We start from the raw sequence: 20,758 nt of genomic DNA, 5'->3' as shown, positions 1-20,758 counted from the left end.
ACTGTGGTCAGAACGCAATGATGGTTACATTAAAACACTGTGGATCCAGCGCGAGATATGGATCGGGAAAAGGTACCTCAATGCAGGGATGGGATATGCCACTGTACTCCAAATTTGACAATTATCCACATTGCTCCATTGAGAAGATTGAAATACTGCTAGTTTTCCCGGAAAACTATCCTTTTGTCCTCATGCTAACTAGCAGTAGCCACAGCAGCCATTATGGAATGGCACTTGCGTTGTATAACAAAGGAGCTGATTGGCTGACACTGCCATTTCAAAATGGCTGCGGTGGCTACTACTAGCTAGCAAGAGAATGAAAAGGTCAGTTTTCTGGGAAAACTAGCAGTATTTAATTCTCCTCGATGTATCAGTGTGGATAAAGGTGCAATTTGGGGTACATCCCTGCATTGAGGTATCTTTTCCGACCCACTCTGGCTCCAAGGTGCAGGGCTGCAACCTGGTCTCAGAGCATTTCTTATTATTCTGTGCAGAAATGTGGGATTTAGTATGGTATGTGTTGTTTGGTATAGTATGGTATGCATTAGTTTGTGGATGTCAATCATTCATTTTGTATGATATGTTACAAATTACAATTCATATGATATGTTACGAATTTGCAAAAACGTATGCTGGCTAGCACGAATGTTAGCTTGGTGGCTAATGCTAATGTTAGCTATGCTAGGAGTTAGGTTAAAGGGTTAAGGCTAGGGGAAGGGTTAGCTAAAAGGATTAAGGTTAGGGAGAGGGTAAGAGTTAACTAACATGCTAAGTAATTGGAAAGTAGCAAAAAAGTATAATGCAGTTGCTAATTAGTTGTCCATGATGAGATTCGAACATGCAACCTTTTGGTTGCTAGACATTCACGTTATATGGCTACCCATCCACACTCCCTTCGTTTTTAACTTAAATGGAAAAATCCACCCAAAACCACTCATTTCTAAAATTTACAGTGTTAGATGACACTGATATGTGAGAACAATATTTTTTGTTAACACATTTAACATTTTGTTGTTAGAGTAAGAATGGTAGCAAGATTTGGAAATCTGATGAAGCTCAAGTCGACCACAATGCAATGCTCTCTCTATGGGCTGGCTGGTTAGCTAACTAGCTAGCATATGTAGCTACACACAATAATACCAAAGTCAGTATCAGCATGTGAAGTAGCTAGTTAATTGTAAAATCACCTAAACAAACTGCACTATCAATTAGGGGTCTACAATTTCACCATGTTCAACTTGCAGATCGATTCGAACTCAGAATGGAGTCTGACATTTGCAACGGCACCATGCAATGCACCCTGGACAGAAGAGAAGACAACCTACCGCTTTATGACATAGGTCATTTTTTAAATCTGACATATATGATAGACATTTTCTTGATATAAAAGTAATATTGCTATTATCTTCCAGTGTAGTGAGAGCGGCTTTATCTCAGTGCAACATCATACTGAATGCCAATATCTCAGATACACATTAAAACATGAGTTGACCCAGGCTATAGATAGAACATCGCTCAGAGATGCATAAAACAATAAAACATTCAAAATAGGTGAATCTTTACTTTAAGTGACATTCTGTCTGATGTAACCATACCAAACATAACATACTGTAATCATACTAATTTGAGTTTCCCGGATTTACGTTTACTATGTTACGTCTAGCCTATGAGACCAGGCTAAATATTCCTCACACTAGAATTTTTAGACTATGGAGTGTGAACAGCAGTGATGTTTTTCAAATCCATTGTGCCTGTGCGACGCTTGTACTGTAAACACAACGTCTTGATGTGTTTGACCTTACAATTATGGCGAAGGACTCTTTCTGCCTTACTTTCTACAATGTGCTAGATTCTCAACGTTGCACTTTGAAATATAATGTATTTCACGTAAGATAAACAGTTACATTGTTTCAAGTAATAGATAAATCATGACTTGACTGTTTTCGAACACAAAAAAACAACACATTTCTCTGCAACGTTATGGCAGTGGATCTTCGGTCAAGCGTAATATAATTTGCTCCCGACCTTCCCTGCCGGAAAGGGCGTGCACGAGGTTATCCCAGTTTGAGAGCTGGAGAATAGAATTAACGGAACACTGTGCTGACGGGGAGTTGCTCGCCGAACAGGTGGAACATTTGGCCAAGACATACGAAATTGAAACCACACAGCACCATTCCGAAGATTGGATTTTAAAACACGGAGCAGCGTCGTTAGCCGGTAGATTGAGCCCCCGCACTTTCTTGTAAGTCGCGAAGTTGAGTCCCCTAACCCAGCCCGTTAGCTAGCTAATTTTGTCAGCCAATGCAAGGCAAGGGGTTTGGTCGCAAAGCAAATAGGTTATTTGCTTATTTAAACTATCGTGGTTGGTTTACACTTTAAATTATGTGATGTATGCTTGTTGGACGTGCCCTTTAATCAATGTTTGCTGTCATTTGTTTGAATACAGAAAATAGTCTTAGCTAGCTAATGATATTTAGCTAGGTTAGCTCAACTCCAAGGTGGCTTCGACTATTCCATTTATTTGACTCCATTGCCAATTCACGAACTATTAATTGATATTGTTGAGCTGAGTCTTAAATGCTAATAATAGGTGAATGCCAAATGCATGTATACATCATAAAAACAGCCGTTATGTTAGCACACTAAGTTAACGTTTGTCCTCTAGTCTTGTTTTGCGAAGACAATCAAATGGGTCCAGTGTGATGCTAAACAGATTTCTTGCTTGTTTTGCAGCATGTATTGATTTTTTTTTCTGGATTGTATTTTACAGCTCAAACCCCTCGGGACATACAGTAACTGGAGGATAGCTGTTTATTGAAGATTTGTTGAAGGAGAGAATTTTCCTCCCAGCAAGAAATTGTGCAATGATGGAAAATGCCATGTTTTAGGACGAACCCTTAAAGCTAGCTGGCTGACCAGGCAGCTAGCAGCACATATCAAGGATTCTGGATGATTCTTCCACAAGAGTCCATTGGGCATCATTATTATCATCCGGAGAGCGCCTCTAATTTATCACCGAGACAGACGCACTGTCTGTCTGTCTGACAATGGGCGACACCAGTCTGAACGACTCGAACGTGAAGGTCGCAGTCCGTGTTCGTCCTATGAACAGGAGAGGTAAGTAACATTAGCTGGGTTATCGCTAAAGTGATGACACGAAGCTTGACACTCGGCTCAGTTGCTGTGAAACGGGTCTAATCAATAACCTCTTAGTGAATCAAAGCCCAGACCCGTGCCTGCCATGGGTCACTCCCTGGGGCAGTGTCTGTAGTAAACGCATTATTATCTATGTTTTCATGAACATACAGTACCAAGTTTGGACACATCTACTCATTCCAGGATTTTTTATTTCTTAACTATTTTCTACATTGTAGACCTCAGCGCTATGAAATATCACATGGAATCATTTAGTAACCAAAAAAGGTTAAAAACAAATCAAAATAGATATTATATTTGAGTTTCTTCAAAGTAGCCACCCTTTGCCTTGGTGACAGCTTTGCACACTCTTGGCATTCTCTCAACCAGCTACATGAGGTAGTCACCTGGAATACTTTTCAATTAACAGGTGTGCCTTGTTAAAAGCCTTGTTAAAAATCTGTTTTGTTGTGTCAAGGTAGGGTTGGTATACAGAAGATAGCCCTATTTGGTAAAAGACCAAGGCCATATTATGGCATGAACAGCTCAAATAAGCAAAGAGAAACAGTCCATCATTACTTTAAGACATGAAGGTCAGTCAATACGGAAAATGTCAAAAACTTTGAACGTTTCTTCAAGTGCAGTCGCAAAAACCATCAAGCGCTATGATGAAACTGGCTCTCATGAGGACCGCCACAGGGAAGGAAAACCCAGAGTTACCTCTGCTGCCGAGGATAAGTTCCTTAGAATTCCCAGCCTCAGAAATTGTAGCCCAAATAAATGCTTCACAGAGATCATTTATTTTTATTTCACCTTTATTTAACTAGGTAGGCTAGTTGAGAACAAGTTCTCATTTACAACTGCGACTTGTGCAAGATAAAGCAAAGCAGTTTGACACACAACAACACAGTTACACATGGAATAAACAAACATACAGTAGGAAAAGTCTATATACAGTGTGTGCAAATGAGGTAATATCAGGGAAGTAAGGCAATAAATCGGCCATGGTGGCGAAGTATTTACAATATAGCAATTATACACAGGAGTGATAGATGTGCAGAAGATGAATGTGCAAGTATGGGGATGAGGTAGTTGGATGGGCTATTTACAGGTGGGCTATGTACAGGTGCAGGGATCTGTGAACTACTCTGATAGCTGGTGCTTAAAGCTAGTGAGGGAGATATGAGTCTCCAGCTTCAGTGTTTTTTGCAGTTCGTTCCAGTCGTTGGCAGCAGATAACTGAAAGGAAAGGCGGCCAAAGGAGGAATTGGCTTTGGGGGTGACCAGTGAGATATACCTGCTGGAGCGCGTGCTATGGGTGTGTGCTGCTATGGTGACCAGTGAGCTGAGATAAGGCGTCTGGGGCGTCTGTTACTTTGCTAGGTAAAGCATCTAAATATCAACTGTTCAGAGGATGTGTGAATCAGGCCTTCATGGTTGAATTACATACAGCACAGAAACCACTACTAAAAGACACCTATAAGAAGAAGACTTGCTTGGGCCAAGAAACACGAGCAATGAACATTAGACCGGTGGAAATGAGTCCAAATTTGAGATGTTTGGTTCCAACCGCCGTGTCTTTGTGAGACGCAGAGTAGGTGAACGATCTCCGCATGTGTGGTTCCCACCGTGAAGCATGGAGGAGGAGGTGTGGGGGTGATTTACTGTTGACACTGTCAGTGATTTATTTAGAATTCAAAGCACCCTTAACCAGCATTGCTACCACAGCATTCTGCAGCAATACGCCATCCCATCTAGTTTGGGTTTAGTGGGACTATAATTCGTTTTTCAACAGGACAGTGACCCAACACACCTCTAGGCTGAGTGATGGAGTGCTGCATTAAATGACCTGGCCACAATCACCTGACCTCAACCCAATTGAGATGGTTTGGGATGAGTTGGATCGCAGAGTGAAGGAAAAGCAGCCTACAAGTGCTCAGCATGTGTGAGAACTGCTTCAAGACTATAGGAAAACCATTGCAGGTGAAGCTGGTTGAGAGAATGCCAAGAGTGGGCTAAGCTGAGGCAAATGGTGGCTACTTTGAAGAATCTCAAGTCTAAAATATGGTTAGATTTGTTTACACCTTTTTTTTTTTTTGGTTACTACATGATTCCATGTGTTATTCATAGTTTGTCTTCACTATTATTCTGCAATGTAGAAAATAGCAAAAATAAAGAAAAACCCTTGAGTGAGTAGGTGTGTCCAAACTTTTGACTGATACTGTATATTAGAGATGTCTAGAGATGACTTTTGCTTGATGATTTCAACAGCCAACAACATCCATCCACAACAGCCAACAAGCCGCAGTAATGAGTGCAGTGACATGCCTCTCGTTTAATGAATCTTTGCGCACACTCAAATGATTCGGTCAATTATAATGCTGGCAATGAATGCCGCTTGGAGGGAAGAAAGGATATTTTAGCCGTGTACCCCCAGTCGAATTTAGCCACGGGAGAACATGTCTGCAAGTACGAGAGTCTACCGAGGTGGAAAATACTGAGTCTAGCTACAATGTAGCGGGCCATGTCACGTGTTCCTTCTCACAGAGCGTAGAAATCGGTCACAAGACAGAATTTTACCAGCGCTCTTTCTCGTGTATCCTCCAATCATGCAATGAAACAAGCCCAGGGCAGGCAGTATCCACTTGACACTTTTCTATCCTGCACTACACCTATCCTTGTCCATTTTGATTAGTAGCCTACTGTCTGCAAATTTAATTGGATTCCCACCAAAACAGACCCTTGACTGAAGTTTCTCCTTTGAAGATACACTGTAATACAATTGTTAATAACCACAAATCAGAACACAACTTACATTTCTGCTTCACACTGTTGATGTAACTGTACATTTGATTTCTAAGTTACTGACATCTCAAATGTATTATGACAAGGGCTCGTTTATGTGCTGAGCGATTTAGTGTTTTTTAAAAGTTTGTTTCGGTTAGATTTTTTACAAAATTATATATTTTTTCTTTCAGTTTTCGATAATTTAAAATATTAAATCTATTATGAAATAAGTAGTGAACATTCAATTGCCAAAACATTGAAAATATTCCATTGATGTCAATAGAGAAATGGAAAATTACTATGAGAAAATATTTCAGTTGTGTATATTACTTCGTTTTAAAAATGTGATGACTTTGTTATTTTTCATTCCTTAAAGTCATCATCGCATCTCTGCTCAGGCAGTAGTATAGCCAGACAGCCATAACGTTGTCTTTGTGCTCCCCATACTGTACTGTTTTCAGTCGTCCTATTTAGCTAGGCTAGCCTTTAGAGCTGCAGAGCTGTCTGACAATCATTTTACAAGTTCTTTAAAGTAGATAAGGCATACTTTCACAAACTGTCTCAATCATTCACTCTTGTTGTGTTGTGAACATTCCTTTCTCATGTGGTCTGTGTGTGTCTAACGTAGCAGTTGTAAAAGTGTATCCATCTATACGAGCAGGAAAGAACAGGCTCAAAGGATTGTCGTTGTAGTCATTTACCACATATCTGCACTGAACTAGGTTCAATATTTGCTTAATGAAAACTACAAACTCCCTTCAGCCCAGCGTCCCACATAGTTCTTGACTTGATTCCTCTCAATAATTATTTGATTTCCCTCTAGAGAAACGGCACATTGGGTTCACAAAAAAAACTACATGGAATTCAAGTAATTAATCCTACGTCGTCAATGTAGTTTTCTTTTTAGGATATAAAACAACGTTTTGGTTAATCATTCAGCACTAGTCAGACTCGGAGCTGTTCTGGCTGTGCTGGACAAAGGCAGGAAGGGAGTCAGTCTGAAAGGACTATTTGCTAGCGTTGCATAACTGACCATGTTCTCATGGCCGTAGAGGAGTTACTGGTGGGAGGCCAGGTCTTCGAAGAACGACCCCATCGGCTCCAACCCAGTCACATCATATACACTGCCTTTCCATTTCCACATTGATGTCATGCCTATTGTACCACCAACTAAGCCCGGTGCTGTTTCACTTACCGCATGGAAGAAAGCTAATTTGCCAATGGAAAATGAGCTGGTACTGGAACGAATCTGATGAAAGGCGAGAGAATACTAGGATATTACCGTCACTTCTCCGTTGCATTTCACATAAGATGTATATCTTTTTTCCTCTGTTCATTTCCTTTTGAGAAAAAGCAGATCAAATGCTATTACCGAAAGTCACAGAATAGTCAACTGGTCAGAACATTAGCAGGTGTATGACCACACACTGATCTGTACTGCCAGACTGGTATGCGAGGCTGCTGGAGCTTACTCACACACACACACAACAGGCGAACTGGTTGACCCATACCAGTGACAGTGATAACGGTGTAATGGCGCTCAAACCAGTGTGATGATGATGACACACACACACCAGTGTGCTCAATAAAGACGCTCAGTGACTCGGTTCAGGGAAACACAGGGCTGTGACACTGGCAAGGCACTCAAGATCACGTCTTGTTATTTGGGATTTGACTGAAGCCCAAGTCTTTCGATTCCTTCACAGTACCAACACTGACTCTTAAACCCAATTTGACCCCAACAAGTATACACATTCTTTACCTCTTTGCTTCGGTGGTTACTGGTCACCAGTGCATGAGGGGGAAGAAGGGAAGAGGGAGGAAGCCTGTGCTTCCTCTGAGGGAGAAGGGTTGCAGCCAGCCGGAGTCACTCACCCGAAGGTCCCTCCCACCCCCTCTGTGCCCCAGCCTCCATAGGGTAGTGCTACCTCTCCATGCAACTCCCCTATGCAAAAAAAAAAAAATCTATGCAGTTTGCATTGACATGGCCATGGATCATGTTCAGTAGGAAGCAATGGAAGAACATGGACAACCTGTAAGGGACTACTATCGGGACGTGTCCAATAGAAACACTCAAGGTTTTATAAACTTTTCCATTGTGTGTTCTAATGAACATAATGGCGGACTAGCCTTTCCTCTGGACACACTTACAGTTTCATGGATGTGTTTGAAATTGAATGTGTGTGGTTGTTTACATAGCCAAGTAGTGAATGTTTTGTTTGGGTGTCTGTGTGAGTTTGTCTTGTCAACTGGCCTCTTTGTGTGTATTCCTGTCGATGCTAAAAATGTGAGGAATTGTGAATATTGGACCCCAAGGGTCAAGAGCAAACACAGGGTTTTGAAAATAATGAACTGGTTGTTTGGTTAATAGTAATAATAACAACATCATCTATAAGAATGCAGTCAGTGAGGAATAATTTTCTAGACACAGTACAGTAAGTACAGAGGAAATCTAGGCTAAATCATAATACCGTTGAAGTGTGTTTTGTTCCTTAGCACAATTTTGAAATGAGCAAACTGACAGTGTGGAAAGGGGATGAGCCCACATTTAGGCCAGCAGTACAGATGGAGAGCCCAATAATTAATGCTGCTATTATTAGGCTTCCATATGGCAGCGCTGGGCTGCACTAGCTACAATGTGCTAACTAACAGGGCAGCCAAAAATAATGGCACACCCATTGTGCCCACAGAGCAGTTTTGGAATTCAAGAAATTATATTTAATGGGTTTTCTATGATGGAGAAAAAATAAGTTCTCACTTTCCAGTTTCGATGAAGTAACATTTACATGGTCATTCATCAGACATGTTTACAGTGAATGTGAATCACAATATGTGACTTAATGCAATATAGGCCTGCTACATTATCCATTAGTAGCCTTTGTGTGACCCTTGCAGGAATTGATCGAACAACCTTGTTTTTTTTGCCATAGTCAGCAGTATGTCCAATCTAATAAGTAGTACTGAGCCATTTGGACCAGCATTGCTTGGCCATTTCTCTCTTTCTTGCATTGGCCAAACCTGAGTTGTGTGAGTGATAGCTGTTGTCTTCGAGGCCAAGTTTTAAGTCATGGTTTGGAACCAGAGGGCCAGGGTCAAAGTGTGATTGAGTCAGTGTCCCAAGTCACGTGATGAGGGCATTTGCGTGAGGAGCGCTAATAGTTTTAGACCCTTTGTTCTACAGTTATCAATTGAGTTACAGCTCACCTCCAAGATGAAAGGCAACAAGCCTGGGCCGATGCCTACCCAGTACCCACCAATCACTTAACAAAAGCTTATTTTTCTTGGCAGAACCCTATGTTATACATTCCCAAATGTGCATCTCTCGGTCTTCACACTACTTAAATGCTTTCAAAGTTGACCATGTTGATGTAATGTGGCTGCATTAAACTCTGTCTTGGCCTGGTGCAGGTTAAACAGTGTACAGATATTCTCCTTTTCTAGTCCCATGATTATGTACCCACCCTGCACCTGAAGTTGTTCTGAACCTTTTCTATTTCATCTCTCCCTCTCACAGAAAAGGACCTGAATACAAAATGTATTGTGGATATGGAAGGCAACCAGACCATCCTTCACCCAGGTGGTGGAAACCTGGGCAAGGGAGACTCCAGGTTGGTGTGTGTGTTTCTGTGTGTGCCCATGGGAATCCGTTTCAGCTGTTGAAAGAGTTTGAGTCCAGTAAGGGGATTTGGAGAATGTCGCATGACTGTGTTTGCGTGTCGACAGTCTGTCACCTGCTGAGTGAACAATGATTTGGGTGGGGGGTTGAACAGTCTGTGTTTGTTTGTGTGGAGAGAGTGTGTGTCTGTGTGTGTATGCCAGTAGACAGCCCAGGCTGCCTGCTGCTCCTCTCCTCATCCTTCCGTGTGTTGGAGCATAACTCTCCTCTGGCTGACTTCCTCTCTTTATCTCAACCCTTCCGTTGCCCCGACAATGCAGGGGCAGGTCACGGCGGGGTCAACGCCTTGAGATCATGGAACCCCATTACATTTGGAGAAGCTAGGGAATGAGGAAAAAGAAAAGAAAGAGAAAAAACATGTTTGCTTTAGCATCTGTCGGCAGTAAAGATCCTCGGCTGACTTTTATGGGGGTAAACAAGGGAAGCGCTATCATTTCTCTCTTTCTCTGCCTCTTTTCTTTATTTCCCTTTATTTTCCTTCGGATGACAATGGTGTGAGCGTTGGTGGGTGGACAAGGTTTTAAACTTGGAGGAGAAAGATGGAGCTGGCTGCTGCCCTCACACTGCAGACACTTTAATGGTGGAGCTGGGTTCGTGTTGTGGGACCTGCTGCTGGGATGAAGAGATGAATGGAGTAGAGGCCCTCCTCGCTCACTCCCATAGAGCCTCTACAGACTCCCAGGGCCCCAGATGCCTCCAATGGCACAAGTTCACATGACTGCCCAGTGTTTTACCTAGTTTATCTTTTGGTGGTGGGGGGGGCTCGGAATCCAGACAACATAATTGTTTTTTTTAATACATTTTTCCCCCAACCCCTTTTTCTCCCTAATTTCGTGGTTTCCAATTGTCCAATCGCCTCAACTCCTGTACGGACTTGGGAAAGGTGAAGGTCGAGAGCCGTGCGTCCCCGAAACACAACCCAATCAAGCCGCACTGCTTCTTGACACAATGCCCACTTAACCCAGCCGCACCAATGTGTCCGAAGAAACACTGTACACCTGGCGACCATGTCTGCGTGCACTGCGCTCGGCCCGCCACAAGGACATCCCTGCCGGCCAAACCCTCCCCTAACCCGGACATCCCTGCCGGCCAAACCCTCCCCTAACCCGGACGACGCTGGGCCAATTGTGCGCCGCCCCATGAGTCTCTCGGTCGCGGCTGGCTGCGACAGAGCCTGGACTTGAAGCCAGAATCTCTAGTGGCACAGCTAGCACTGCAGAGCCTTAAACTTCTGCGCCACTCGGGCGGCCCAACGGAATTCAACAATATTCCAAAATGTATTGAATTAAGTAGGAAATCAACTAAATATATTATTTTGCCCAAGATGATCGAAAGACATGAACAAAGTGTCATTGATTTGTACTTCCTTTTCTGAACTTTCAACTTTCTGAAGAAAAGGCACACTAATTACCAGCGTTGGTCTACCACTTTGTGTAACCGTTAAGCAATGATGGTAACGACAAACATCTTCTGGGAGATGGAAAGGCTTTCCCCAAAATCTTCTCAATTAAATGTTAACTACAAAATAGCCTATGCCTGCCTACCTGGCAGAATATCATTGTGATAATTTGCATCAATCCAGTGGCAATTGTTTAGCAAACTCTGCCATTATATGCGTGCTACAGAAACGCTGCTAACCAAACAAGTGGCTGGTGTCGCTTAAATTAAAGCGTATCTACACCCAAAAATGAAAACCTCAACCTCAAAAGTGTCCCCTTGATGTGGTATAAGCATTGTTGTGTACTTAGAACATCAAATGTCATTGTTTTTCTGTTAAAGCTGATTATGGTGACTTGTTGTGTATATGGAAGCAGCCTCTTCTGTCTTACAGAGACTGGTACTCTGCTTATCATGCATGCTTGCGCTGTATTACAAATGCCAAGTCACTCACCATTGCACCGTGTACCAAATGGTGGTTTGGACCTCACTTTATATGCGCAGAATACTACATTTGTATGTGTTCATCTACAAAGTAATTTTGTGTAAACTCCCTCTACATCTGTATTCTAGTCTCCTTCACCATCAGCAGTTACCATATTCGGTCTGCTAGGTGATTGCTACTTAAAGTCCCCAGGACATTTACAGACCCCTTGACGTTTTACATATTTTGTTAAGTTACAGCCTGATTTTTAAAATGGATAGTTTTTTTCCATCATTAATCTACACACCATAATGACAAAGCAAAAGCAGGTTTAGAAATGTTTGCAATTTCACCTTTCCCAGATCTGTGCCTCGACACAATCCTGTCTCGGAGCTCTAAGGACAATTCCTTCGAACTCATGGCTTGGTTTTTGCTCTGACATGCACTGTCAGCTGTTGGACCTTTTTATATAGACATGCGTATGCCTTTTCCAAATTTCCAATCAATTGAATTTACAACAGGTGGACTCCAACCAAGTTGTAGAAACATCTAAAGGATGATCAATGTAAACAGGATGCACCTGAGCTCAATTTAGGGTCTCAGCAAAGGGTCTGAATACTTTTTTTTCTTAACCTGTTTGCTTTGTCATGATGGGGGAATTGTGTAGATTATTGAATCAATTTTAGAATAAGGCTTGTAACTTAAGAAAATGTGGAAAAAGTCATGGGGTCTGAATACTTTCTGAATGCAATGTATAGTATTAGGAAAGACTGTTTTCTCATTTTGTGCACCAGAGGCATGGAATAGTCTACATCCCATGCTTTATCTACATATGTTAGTGCCACTGAATGAATTAAACATTTTGATTGGAGACTGTAACAGAGGAGTGTAAATGTAAAACAACAAAAAAAAAAATGCTGGATCATGTTAAATTGTATATTTTTTAATTCTGTAATGTATTGATTGTTTCTGCTGCCTTGGCCAGGTTTCCCTTAAAATAGAGGCTCTGGTTCTCAATGGGCTTTTCCTGGTTAAATAAAATGTAACATTTTGGGCGTCTTGACCAAATTCACATAGAAATGTGAGTTACAGATCTGTTAGTCTAATTGAAAGGACGTCTAAGAAGCGGTAGATCTATTCTATGTGCGGTGTTTCTATGCTTCCCATTCTTAAGTTTTGTTTTAGCGTCTTTTGCTTTCAATTTTGTACAACAGCTTCAAACAGCAGAAAATACATTTGACAGCGGTTTAGATGGTGCAATAATTATTTACCCTATTGCTTGTTTTGTCAAACTTAAATTAGGCAAACTTTTTGAGTTTTATCAACCAGGAAATGGCGGAGCGATTTCTGCATATTGCAACTTGAAAATGTGTGATTTTATCGAATGTGTGTGTGTATATATGGGACGTTGAACTGCTAATGTTTTGTCTCTGCTCCCGTGTCTTGTTAAAGTTTAATGGCCGGTTTTGGTTTGTTCTCCCTATGTGTTCTTTCCTCTAGCGACAGTTAGAATCAGGGATAGCCCTCTGTCGTGTCGATGCATGTTGGACCTTCTGTGTTGGCTGATCTGCTGTATCATGATTCATGAGTGGAAAATGATAATGTCAGATGGGGCCTGTCTAATGAATGTTCAATAGGCCTACAGTACATTGACACTCCCTGAATGTCCCTGGCTGGAACTGACTGTGCTCCACCTCCATTGAGACAAACCGGCCACGCTCAGACCTTACAAGGACTGCCTATCTAGCACTACCTTCAACAACCTTCAATAGATGAAGACCACCATACATGCACACTGGCCACACACACACTAGTGCTGTGACGGTCATTGAATTTTGGATGACTGTAATTGGCCAGCCAAATGACTGAGGTCTCTGTAATAACCATTTTGAATGATTCAAATATATACAGTGCATTCGGAGTAGTCAGACCCCTTTTTCCACATCTTGTTACATTACAGCTTTATTCTAAAATGTGTTAATTCATTTTTCCCTCATCAATCTAAACACAATACCCTATAACCTGACAGAGCTTGGGAGAATCTTCCCAAAGGACAACCATCTCTGCAGCACTCCACCAATCAGGGTTTTCTGATAGTGGCCAGAAGGAAGCCATTTGTCAGTAAAAAGCACATGACAGCCCGCTTCATCTTTGCTAAAAGGGCCCTAAAGACTCTTAGACCATTAGAAACAAGATTCTCTGGTCTGATGAAACCAATATTGAACTATTTGGCCTGAATGCCAAGCGTCATGTCTGGAGGAAACCTGGCACCATCCCTACGGTGAAGCATGGTGGTGGTGGCAGCATTATGCTGTGGGGATGTTTTTCAGCGGCAGGGACTGGGAGACTAGTCAGGATTCAGGGAAAGATGAACGGAGCAAAGTACAGAGAGATCATTGGTGAAGACCTGCTCCAGAGCGCTCAGGACCTCTGACTGGAGCGAAGGTTCACCTTCCAGAAGGACAATGACCCTAAGCACACAGCCAATGCAGGAGTGGCTTCAGGACAAGTCTCTGAATGTCCTTGAGTGGCCCAGCCAGACCCCAGACTTGAACCCGATCATACATCTCTGGATAGACCTGCAAATAGCCACGCAGGCGATGCTCCCCATCCAACCTGACAGCACTTGATAGGATTTGCAGAGAGGAATGGGAGAAACTCCCCAAATAAGGGTGTGCCAAGCTTGTAGCATCATACTGAAGGCTGTAATCGCTGCCAGAGGTTCTTCTACAAAGTACTGAGTAAAGGGTCTGAGTACTTATGTGAATGCAATTTATGTGTTTTTATTTTTAGCAAATCTGCAAAAATGTATACATGTGTTTTTGCTTTGTCATTATGGGGTGTTGTGTGTAGATTTGAGTAGGGGTTGGAACAATTTAATCAATTTTAGAAAAAGTCTGTTACTTTACAATGTGGAAAAAGTCAGGGGTTCTGAATGCTTTCTGAATGCATTGTGTGTGTACCGTTAAAAAGTTTGGGGTCACCTAGAAATGTCCTTGTTTTTGCAAAGAAAAGCACATTTTTTGTCGATTGAAATAACATCAAATTAATCAGAAATACAGTGTAGACATTGTTAATGTTGTACATGACTATTGTAGCTGGAAAAGGCTGTTTTAAAAAACAATTATTTTTTTAATGGAATATCTACTAATCTAATATCATTATCAGCAACCTGTGTTCCAATGGCATGTTGTTAGCTAATCCGAGTTTGTCATTTTTAAAAGGCTAATTGATCATTAGAAAACCCTTTTGCCATTATGTTAGCACAGCTGAAAACTGCTGTCCTGATTTAAAGAAGCATTAAAACGGGCCTTTAGACTAGTTGAATATCTGGAGCATCAGCATTTGCGGGTTCCATTACAGGCTCAAAATGGCCAGAAACAAAGCACTTTCTTCTGAAACTCGTCAGTCTATTCAGAGCCAGTTTGATCTGTTCTGTGAGGGGAGTAGTACACAGCAATGTGTACTAGCATCTTCAGTTTCTTGGCAATTTATCGCATGGAATAGCCTTCATTTCTCAGAACAAGAATAGACTGATGAGTTTCAGAAGAAAGTTTATTTGTTTCTAGCTATTTTGAGACTAATCGAACCCACAAATGCAAATACGGTCGGCATTTGATTTGAGGTATTCTAGGTTGGGTGAAAAAAAAGACTTGCGTTTTATATATGTTATCACAATTACACAATGAGTGGTAAATTATGAAACATACACCCTCGCCCTTCTTCCCGGAGAGATGTTTATTCCTGTCGGCGCGATGAACTGAGAATCCAGATGGCTGGACTGACTCCGACAGTATATCCCGAGAGAGCCATGTTTCCATGAAACGGAGTATGTTACAATCCCTGATGTCTCTCTGGAAAGAAAAACCCTTGCCCTGATCTCGTTAACTTTGTTATCCAGGGACTGAACACTATCGAGTAATATACTCGGAAGTGGTGGGTGATGTGCACGCCTAGGACTAGAAGACCGCTCTGATTCCCTCTTTTCCACCGGTGTTGTTTTGGGTTGGCCTCTGGAATCAGTTCCATTGTCCTGGGTGGTGCGAACAAAGGATGCGCTTCGGGAAAGTCTTATACCGCCGCTCTGATATCCAATAGTTCTTCCCGGCTGTATCTATTAACACAATGTTCAAAGTTTCCTAAGAACTAGAAGCGAGGCAGCCCTCTCTGTCGGCGCCATCTTAAATGTAATATTGTTTAGAAAAGAGATGCGTGTCAGCTAAGCAAACAGCAGCTGAATTCTTTATGATGGCAGCCATGTTTGTTTGTTTGTTTGACTTGGCGAAAACTCCCTAATCCCAGAATGCCATTCACTCTAAGATGCAAATAATCGAAGTCAAACATGGCTGCGCCAATATGAACTTAGCCACTTTTCAGCATATTACAAATCTTCAACGTACTCTTTTATTTATTTATTTTATTTCACCTTTATTTAACCAGGTAGGCAAGTTGAGAACAAGTTCTCATTTACAATTGCGACCTGGCCAAGATAAAGCAAAGCATTTCGACACAGAGTTACACATGGAGTAAAACAAACATACAGTCAATAATACAGTATAAACAAGTCTATATACGATGTGAGCAAGTGAGGTGAGATAAGGGAGGTAAAGGCAAAAAAAGGCCATAGTGGCAAAGTAAATTACAATATAGCAAGTAAAACACTGGAATGGTAGATTTGCAGTGGAAGAATGTGCAAAGTAGAAATAAAAACAATGGGGTGCAAAGGAGCAAAATAAATAAATAAAATACATACAGTAGGGAAAGAGGTAGTTGTTTGGGCTAAATTATAGGTGGGCTATGTACAGGTGCAGTAATCTGTGAGCTGCTCTGACAGTTGGTGCTTAAAGCTAGTGAGGGAGATAAGTGTTTCCAGTTTCAGAGATTTTTGTAGTTTGTTCCAGTCATTGGCAGCAGAGAACTGGAAGGAGAGGCGGCCAAAGAAAGAATTGGCTTTGGGGGTGACTAGAGAGATATACCTGCTGGAGCATGTGCTACAGGTGGGAGATGCTATGGTGACCAGTGAGCTGAGATAAGGGGGGACTTTACCTAGCAGGGTCTTGTAGATGACATGGAGCCAGTGGGTTTAGCGACGAGTATGAAGCGAGGGCCAGCCACCGAGAGCGTACAGGTCACAATGGTGGGTAGTATATGGGGCTTTGGTGAAAAAACGTTTTGCACTGTGATAGACTGCATCCAATCTGTTGAGTATGGTATTGGAGGCTATTTTGTAAATGACATCGCCAAAGTCGAGGATTGGTAGGATGGTCAGTTTTACAAGGGTATGTTTGGCAGCATGAGTGAAGGATGCTTTGTTGCGAAATAGGATGCCAATTCTAGATTTAACTTTGGATTAGAGATGTTTGATGTGGGTCTGGAAGGAGAGTTTACAGTCTAACCAGACACCTAGGTATTTGTAGTTGTCCACGTATTCTAAGTCAGAGCCGTCCAGAGTAGTGATGTTGGACAGGCAGGCAGGTGCAGGCAGCGATCGGTTGAAGAGCATGCATTTAGTTTTACTTGTATTTAAGAGCAATTGGAGGCCACGGAAGGAGAGTTGTATGGCATTGAAGCTTGCCTGGAGGGTTGTTAACACAGTGTCCAAGGAAGGGCCAGAAGTATACAGAATGGTATCGTCTGCGTAGAGGTGGATCAGAGACTCACCAGCAGCAAGAGCGACATCATTGATGTATACAGAGAAGAGAGTCGGTCCAAGAATTGAACCCTGTGGCACCCCCATAGAGACTGCCAGAGGTCCGGACAGCAGACTCTCCGATTTGACACACTGAACTCTATCAGAGAAGTAGTTGCTGAACCAGGCGAGGCAATCATTTGAGAAACCAAGGCTGTCGAGTCTGCCGATGAGGATGTGGTGATTGACAGAGTCGAAAGCCTTGACCAGATCAATGAATACGGCTGCACAGTACTTGTTAGTATATACAAGAACAGGAGCACAAGATTTGACAAGTAATTTACTGTTTTTGCCAAATCACAAAGCACATAAAATGTTAACACCTTACAGATCATCACACCAAATACAAGCCTACTGCCTAACCTTAGCGCGAAAGCTAGACATGGATGAAACTGTTTGTGGAGGGGTTCATTTGTGGGAGGTTTTCCATGGGGGGTAGAAATGGGGGAAGGTATCGTGGTGGGATATGAAATATTACTATGTTGGGGGATTTATCAATAAATGGGGGCAAACACAGAAGTTTATACACTAAATATAAATAAATCCCCTGGAAAGGGGGATCTGAGCTGGCAAAAAATACTGGGAACTGGGATATCTCTGACTTTAGTTCGTTCAAGACAACTGGGAACTCGGGGGGGAAAACGAGCTGCGACTGGGAAAAGTCATTTTGAACGGTCATCCAACTTGGAATTCCAACTCGGGAACTCGGGGCCTCTTTCTAACTCGGGCCGACTTTCCATCCTGAAGATCACTGACGTCATGATTTGACCTAGTATTTTTCAGTTGTTCACAGAGTTCACAGTTGTCTTGAAAGCGCCATAAGTCAGTCGAGTGAACTATATCTTGTTATAACCTCTTTTGTCTGACAACCAATAAGCAAACTCCCAATGCCGGCAGGATATCAACAAACATGGAGCTACACATAGCCGGCAAATAGCTTTGCATTAGCTCATCATAATCACTACAACCCTCAAAAAAGTATTTTACACGTAAGTCTATTACAATGTATGCAAGAATTGGAATGCATTATGTCACCAGTACTTGAAAATGTGAATAAAACAGTAAATATATTATGGTCCGGGCCTCCCGAATGGCGCTGCGGTCTAAGGCACTGCATCGCAGTGCTTGAGGTGTCACTACAGATCTGGGTTCGATCCCAGGCTGTGTCGCAGCAGGCTGCGACCGGGAGACCCATGAGGCGATGCACAATGAGCCCAGTGTCGCCCGGGTTAGGGGAGGGTTTAGCAAGCTGGCATGACCTTGTCCCATCGCCCTCTGGCGACTACTTGTGGCGGGCCGGGTGTATGCACGCTGACTTCAGTCCGCAGTTGTATGGGGTTCCCGCCGACAAATTGGTGCGGCTAGCTTCTGGATTAAGTGAGCAATGTGTTTCGGAGGACGCATTGCTCTTGATCTTCACCTCTCCCGAGTCCATACGGGAGTTGAAGCGATCAAACAAGATTAACTACCACTTGGATATCACAAAATTTGGGAGAAAAAGGGGTAAAATGTACAAACATAAATTGTCGGCAACAGTGAAATGGGCTACTTATGTGAAACAGCCTATAGATAATTAGCAGGCAGCGTGCCTTGGTTTGAAGGTGGCGTGGGTTAGCTGTCATGTTGCATTCTGACATCACGTGCCTGAAAAAAAATTCACGCTGGGGCAACCTTTGGAGATATTTGGAACTCACACGTGAAAATGTTTATGACGATTATTTTATTTTCATGATGGTCTTCATCCATAGCCGTCGGTTATACGATGCCAGCCCTAATACGTGCCAGCCCTAATACGTGCCAGCCCTAACACACAGCAGCGAGGCCAGAGGACCTCTGATGGGAGGGTGACTGTTGATCCAATATGGCCGACCAGCTGCACACCGTGTCATAAAGGACTCCGTGACAGTCAGGCTGCTGACGACGTGCTGGCACCACTGCTCTAGACTCGTCTCTCCCTTTCTGTTCTGATAACAAGATTGGCTGGCTGTCTATTGTTGAACACCTGTCTGGGTGGATGGCTGGCTGGCTCACTCATATCCTGCCGGCATTGGGAGTTTGCATTGTGTGTGTGTGTGTGTGTGTGCGTGTGTGTGTAGTTTGCATAGTGACGTAAGGTATTATTTGCGTAAGTGTCAAGAGTTCAATGCTTACTCGCTCAGTCAGACCTTGGCTCAAACTCTTAAGAGGTCATTCTTCTTATTATATTGACAAGATGTTTATTGCACATGGGACAAACGTAGCTCTGTATGGAAAAATATCCAGAAGTATTTCTGGTATTTTATTAGGATCCCTATTAGCTGTTGCGAAAGTAGCAGCTACTCTTTCTGGGGTCCAAACAAACATGAAACATGACATAATACTGAACATTCCAAATCATAGTTTATTTGTCACGTGCTCCGAATACAACAGGTGTAGTAGACCTTACAGTGAAATGCTTACTTACATGCTCTAACCAACCGTGCAAAAAGGTATTAGGTGAACAATAGGTAAGTAAAGAAATAAAACAACAGTAAAAAGATAGGCTATAACGAGGCTATAAAAGTAGCGAGGCTACATACAGACACCGGTTAGTCAGGCTGATTGAGGTAGTATGTACATGTAGATGTGGTTAAAGTGAATATGCATATATGATGAGAGAGTAGCAGTAGCGTAAAAGAGGGTTTGGCGGGTGATGGGTGGCAGGACACAATGCAGATAGCCCGGTTAGCCAATGTGCAGGAGCACTGGTTAGTTGGCCCAATTGAGGTAGTATGTACATGAATGTATAGTTAAAGTGACTATGCATATATGGTAAACATAGAGTAGCAGCAGCTTAAAAAGAGGGGTTGGGGGGGCACACAATGCAAATAGTCCGGGTAGCCATTTGTTTACCTGTTCAGGAGTAAAGGTCGACCGATTATGATTTTTCAACGCCGATACCGATTAATCTGGCAATTTTTATTTATTTAGTTGTAATAATGACAATTACAACAATACTGAATGAACACTTATTTTAACTTAATATAATATATCAAAATCAATTTAGCCTCAAGTAAATAATGAAACGTGTTCAATTTGGTTTAAATAATGCAAAAACAAAGTGTTGGAGAAGAAAGTAAAAGTGCAATATGTGCTATGTAAGAAAGCTAACGTTTCAGTTCCTTACTCAGAACATGAGAACATATATAAGCTGGTGGTTCCTTTTAACATGAGTCTTCAATATTCCCAGGTAAGAACTTTTAGGCTGTAGGTATTATAGGACTATTTCCCTCTATACCATTTGTATTTACCATTTGTATTTCATTAACCTTTGACTATTGGATGTTCTTATAGGCACTTTAGTATTGCCAGTGTAACAGTATAGCTTCCGTCCCTCTCCTCGCTCCTCCCTGGGTTCAAACCAGAAACACAACGACAACAGCCACCATCGAAGCAGCGTTACCCATGCAGAGCAAGGGAAACAACCACTGCAAGGCTCGGAGCGAGTGACGATTGAAACGCTATTAACGCGCGCTAACTAGCTAGCCATTTCACTTCGGTTACACCAGCCTCATCTCGGGAGTTGATTAGGCTTGAAGTCATAAACAGCGCAATGCTTGACACACACCGAAGAGCTGCTGGAAAAACGCAC

General features: G+C 42.4%; 1 protein-coding gene across 2 annotated transcripts in view; it reads left to right on the top strand.

Moving 5' to 3' along the window:
- Window positions 1–1,742: 1,742 nt before the first annotated feature.
- LOC118368481 (kinesin-like protein KIF13B) overlaps window positions 1,743–20,758 on the top strand; it is an 84,504-nt gene continuing 65,488 nt past the window's right edge. Inside the window, exons 1-3 of one of the 2 annotated variants that reach the window (XM_035752616.2) lie at window positions 1,743–2,242; window positions 2,771–3,117; window positions 9,437–9,530. In XM_035752616.2, the coding sequence (XP_035608509.2) occupies window positions 3,048–3,117; window positions 9,437–9,530 (164 nt within the window). In that variant the 5' untranslated portion in view covers window positions 1,743–2,242; window positions 2,771–3,047. The remainder of the gene's footprint in view (window positions 2,243–2,770; window positions 3,118–9,436; window positions 9,531–20,758) is intronic. The other variant, XM_052496992.1, reaches the window with a different exon arrangement.

The sequence above is a fragment of the Oncorhynchus keta genome, chromosome 35, assembly GCF_023373465.1.
Source record: "Oncorhynchus keta strain PuntledgeMale-10-30-2019 chromosome 35, Oket_V2, whole genome shotgun sequence".
Taxonomy (NCBI): Eukaryota; Metazoa; Chordata; class Actinopteri; order Salmoniformes; family Salmonidae; genus Oncorhynchus; species Oncorhynchus keta.
Note: the sequence above shows the minus strand (reverse complement) of the source record. Positions and strands in the feature narration are given on the sequence as shown.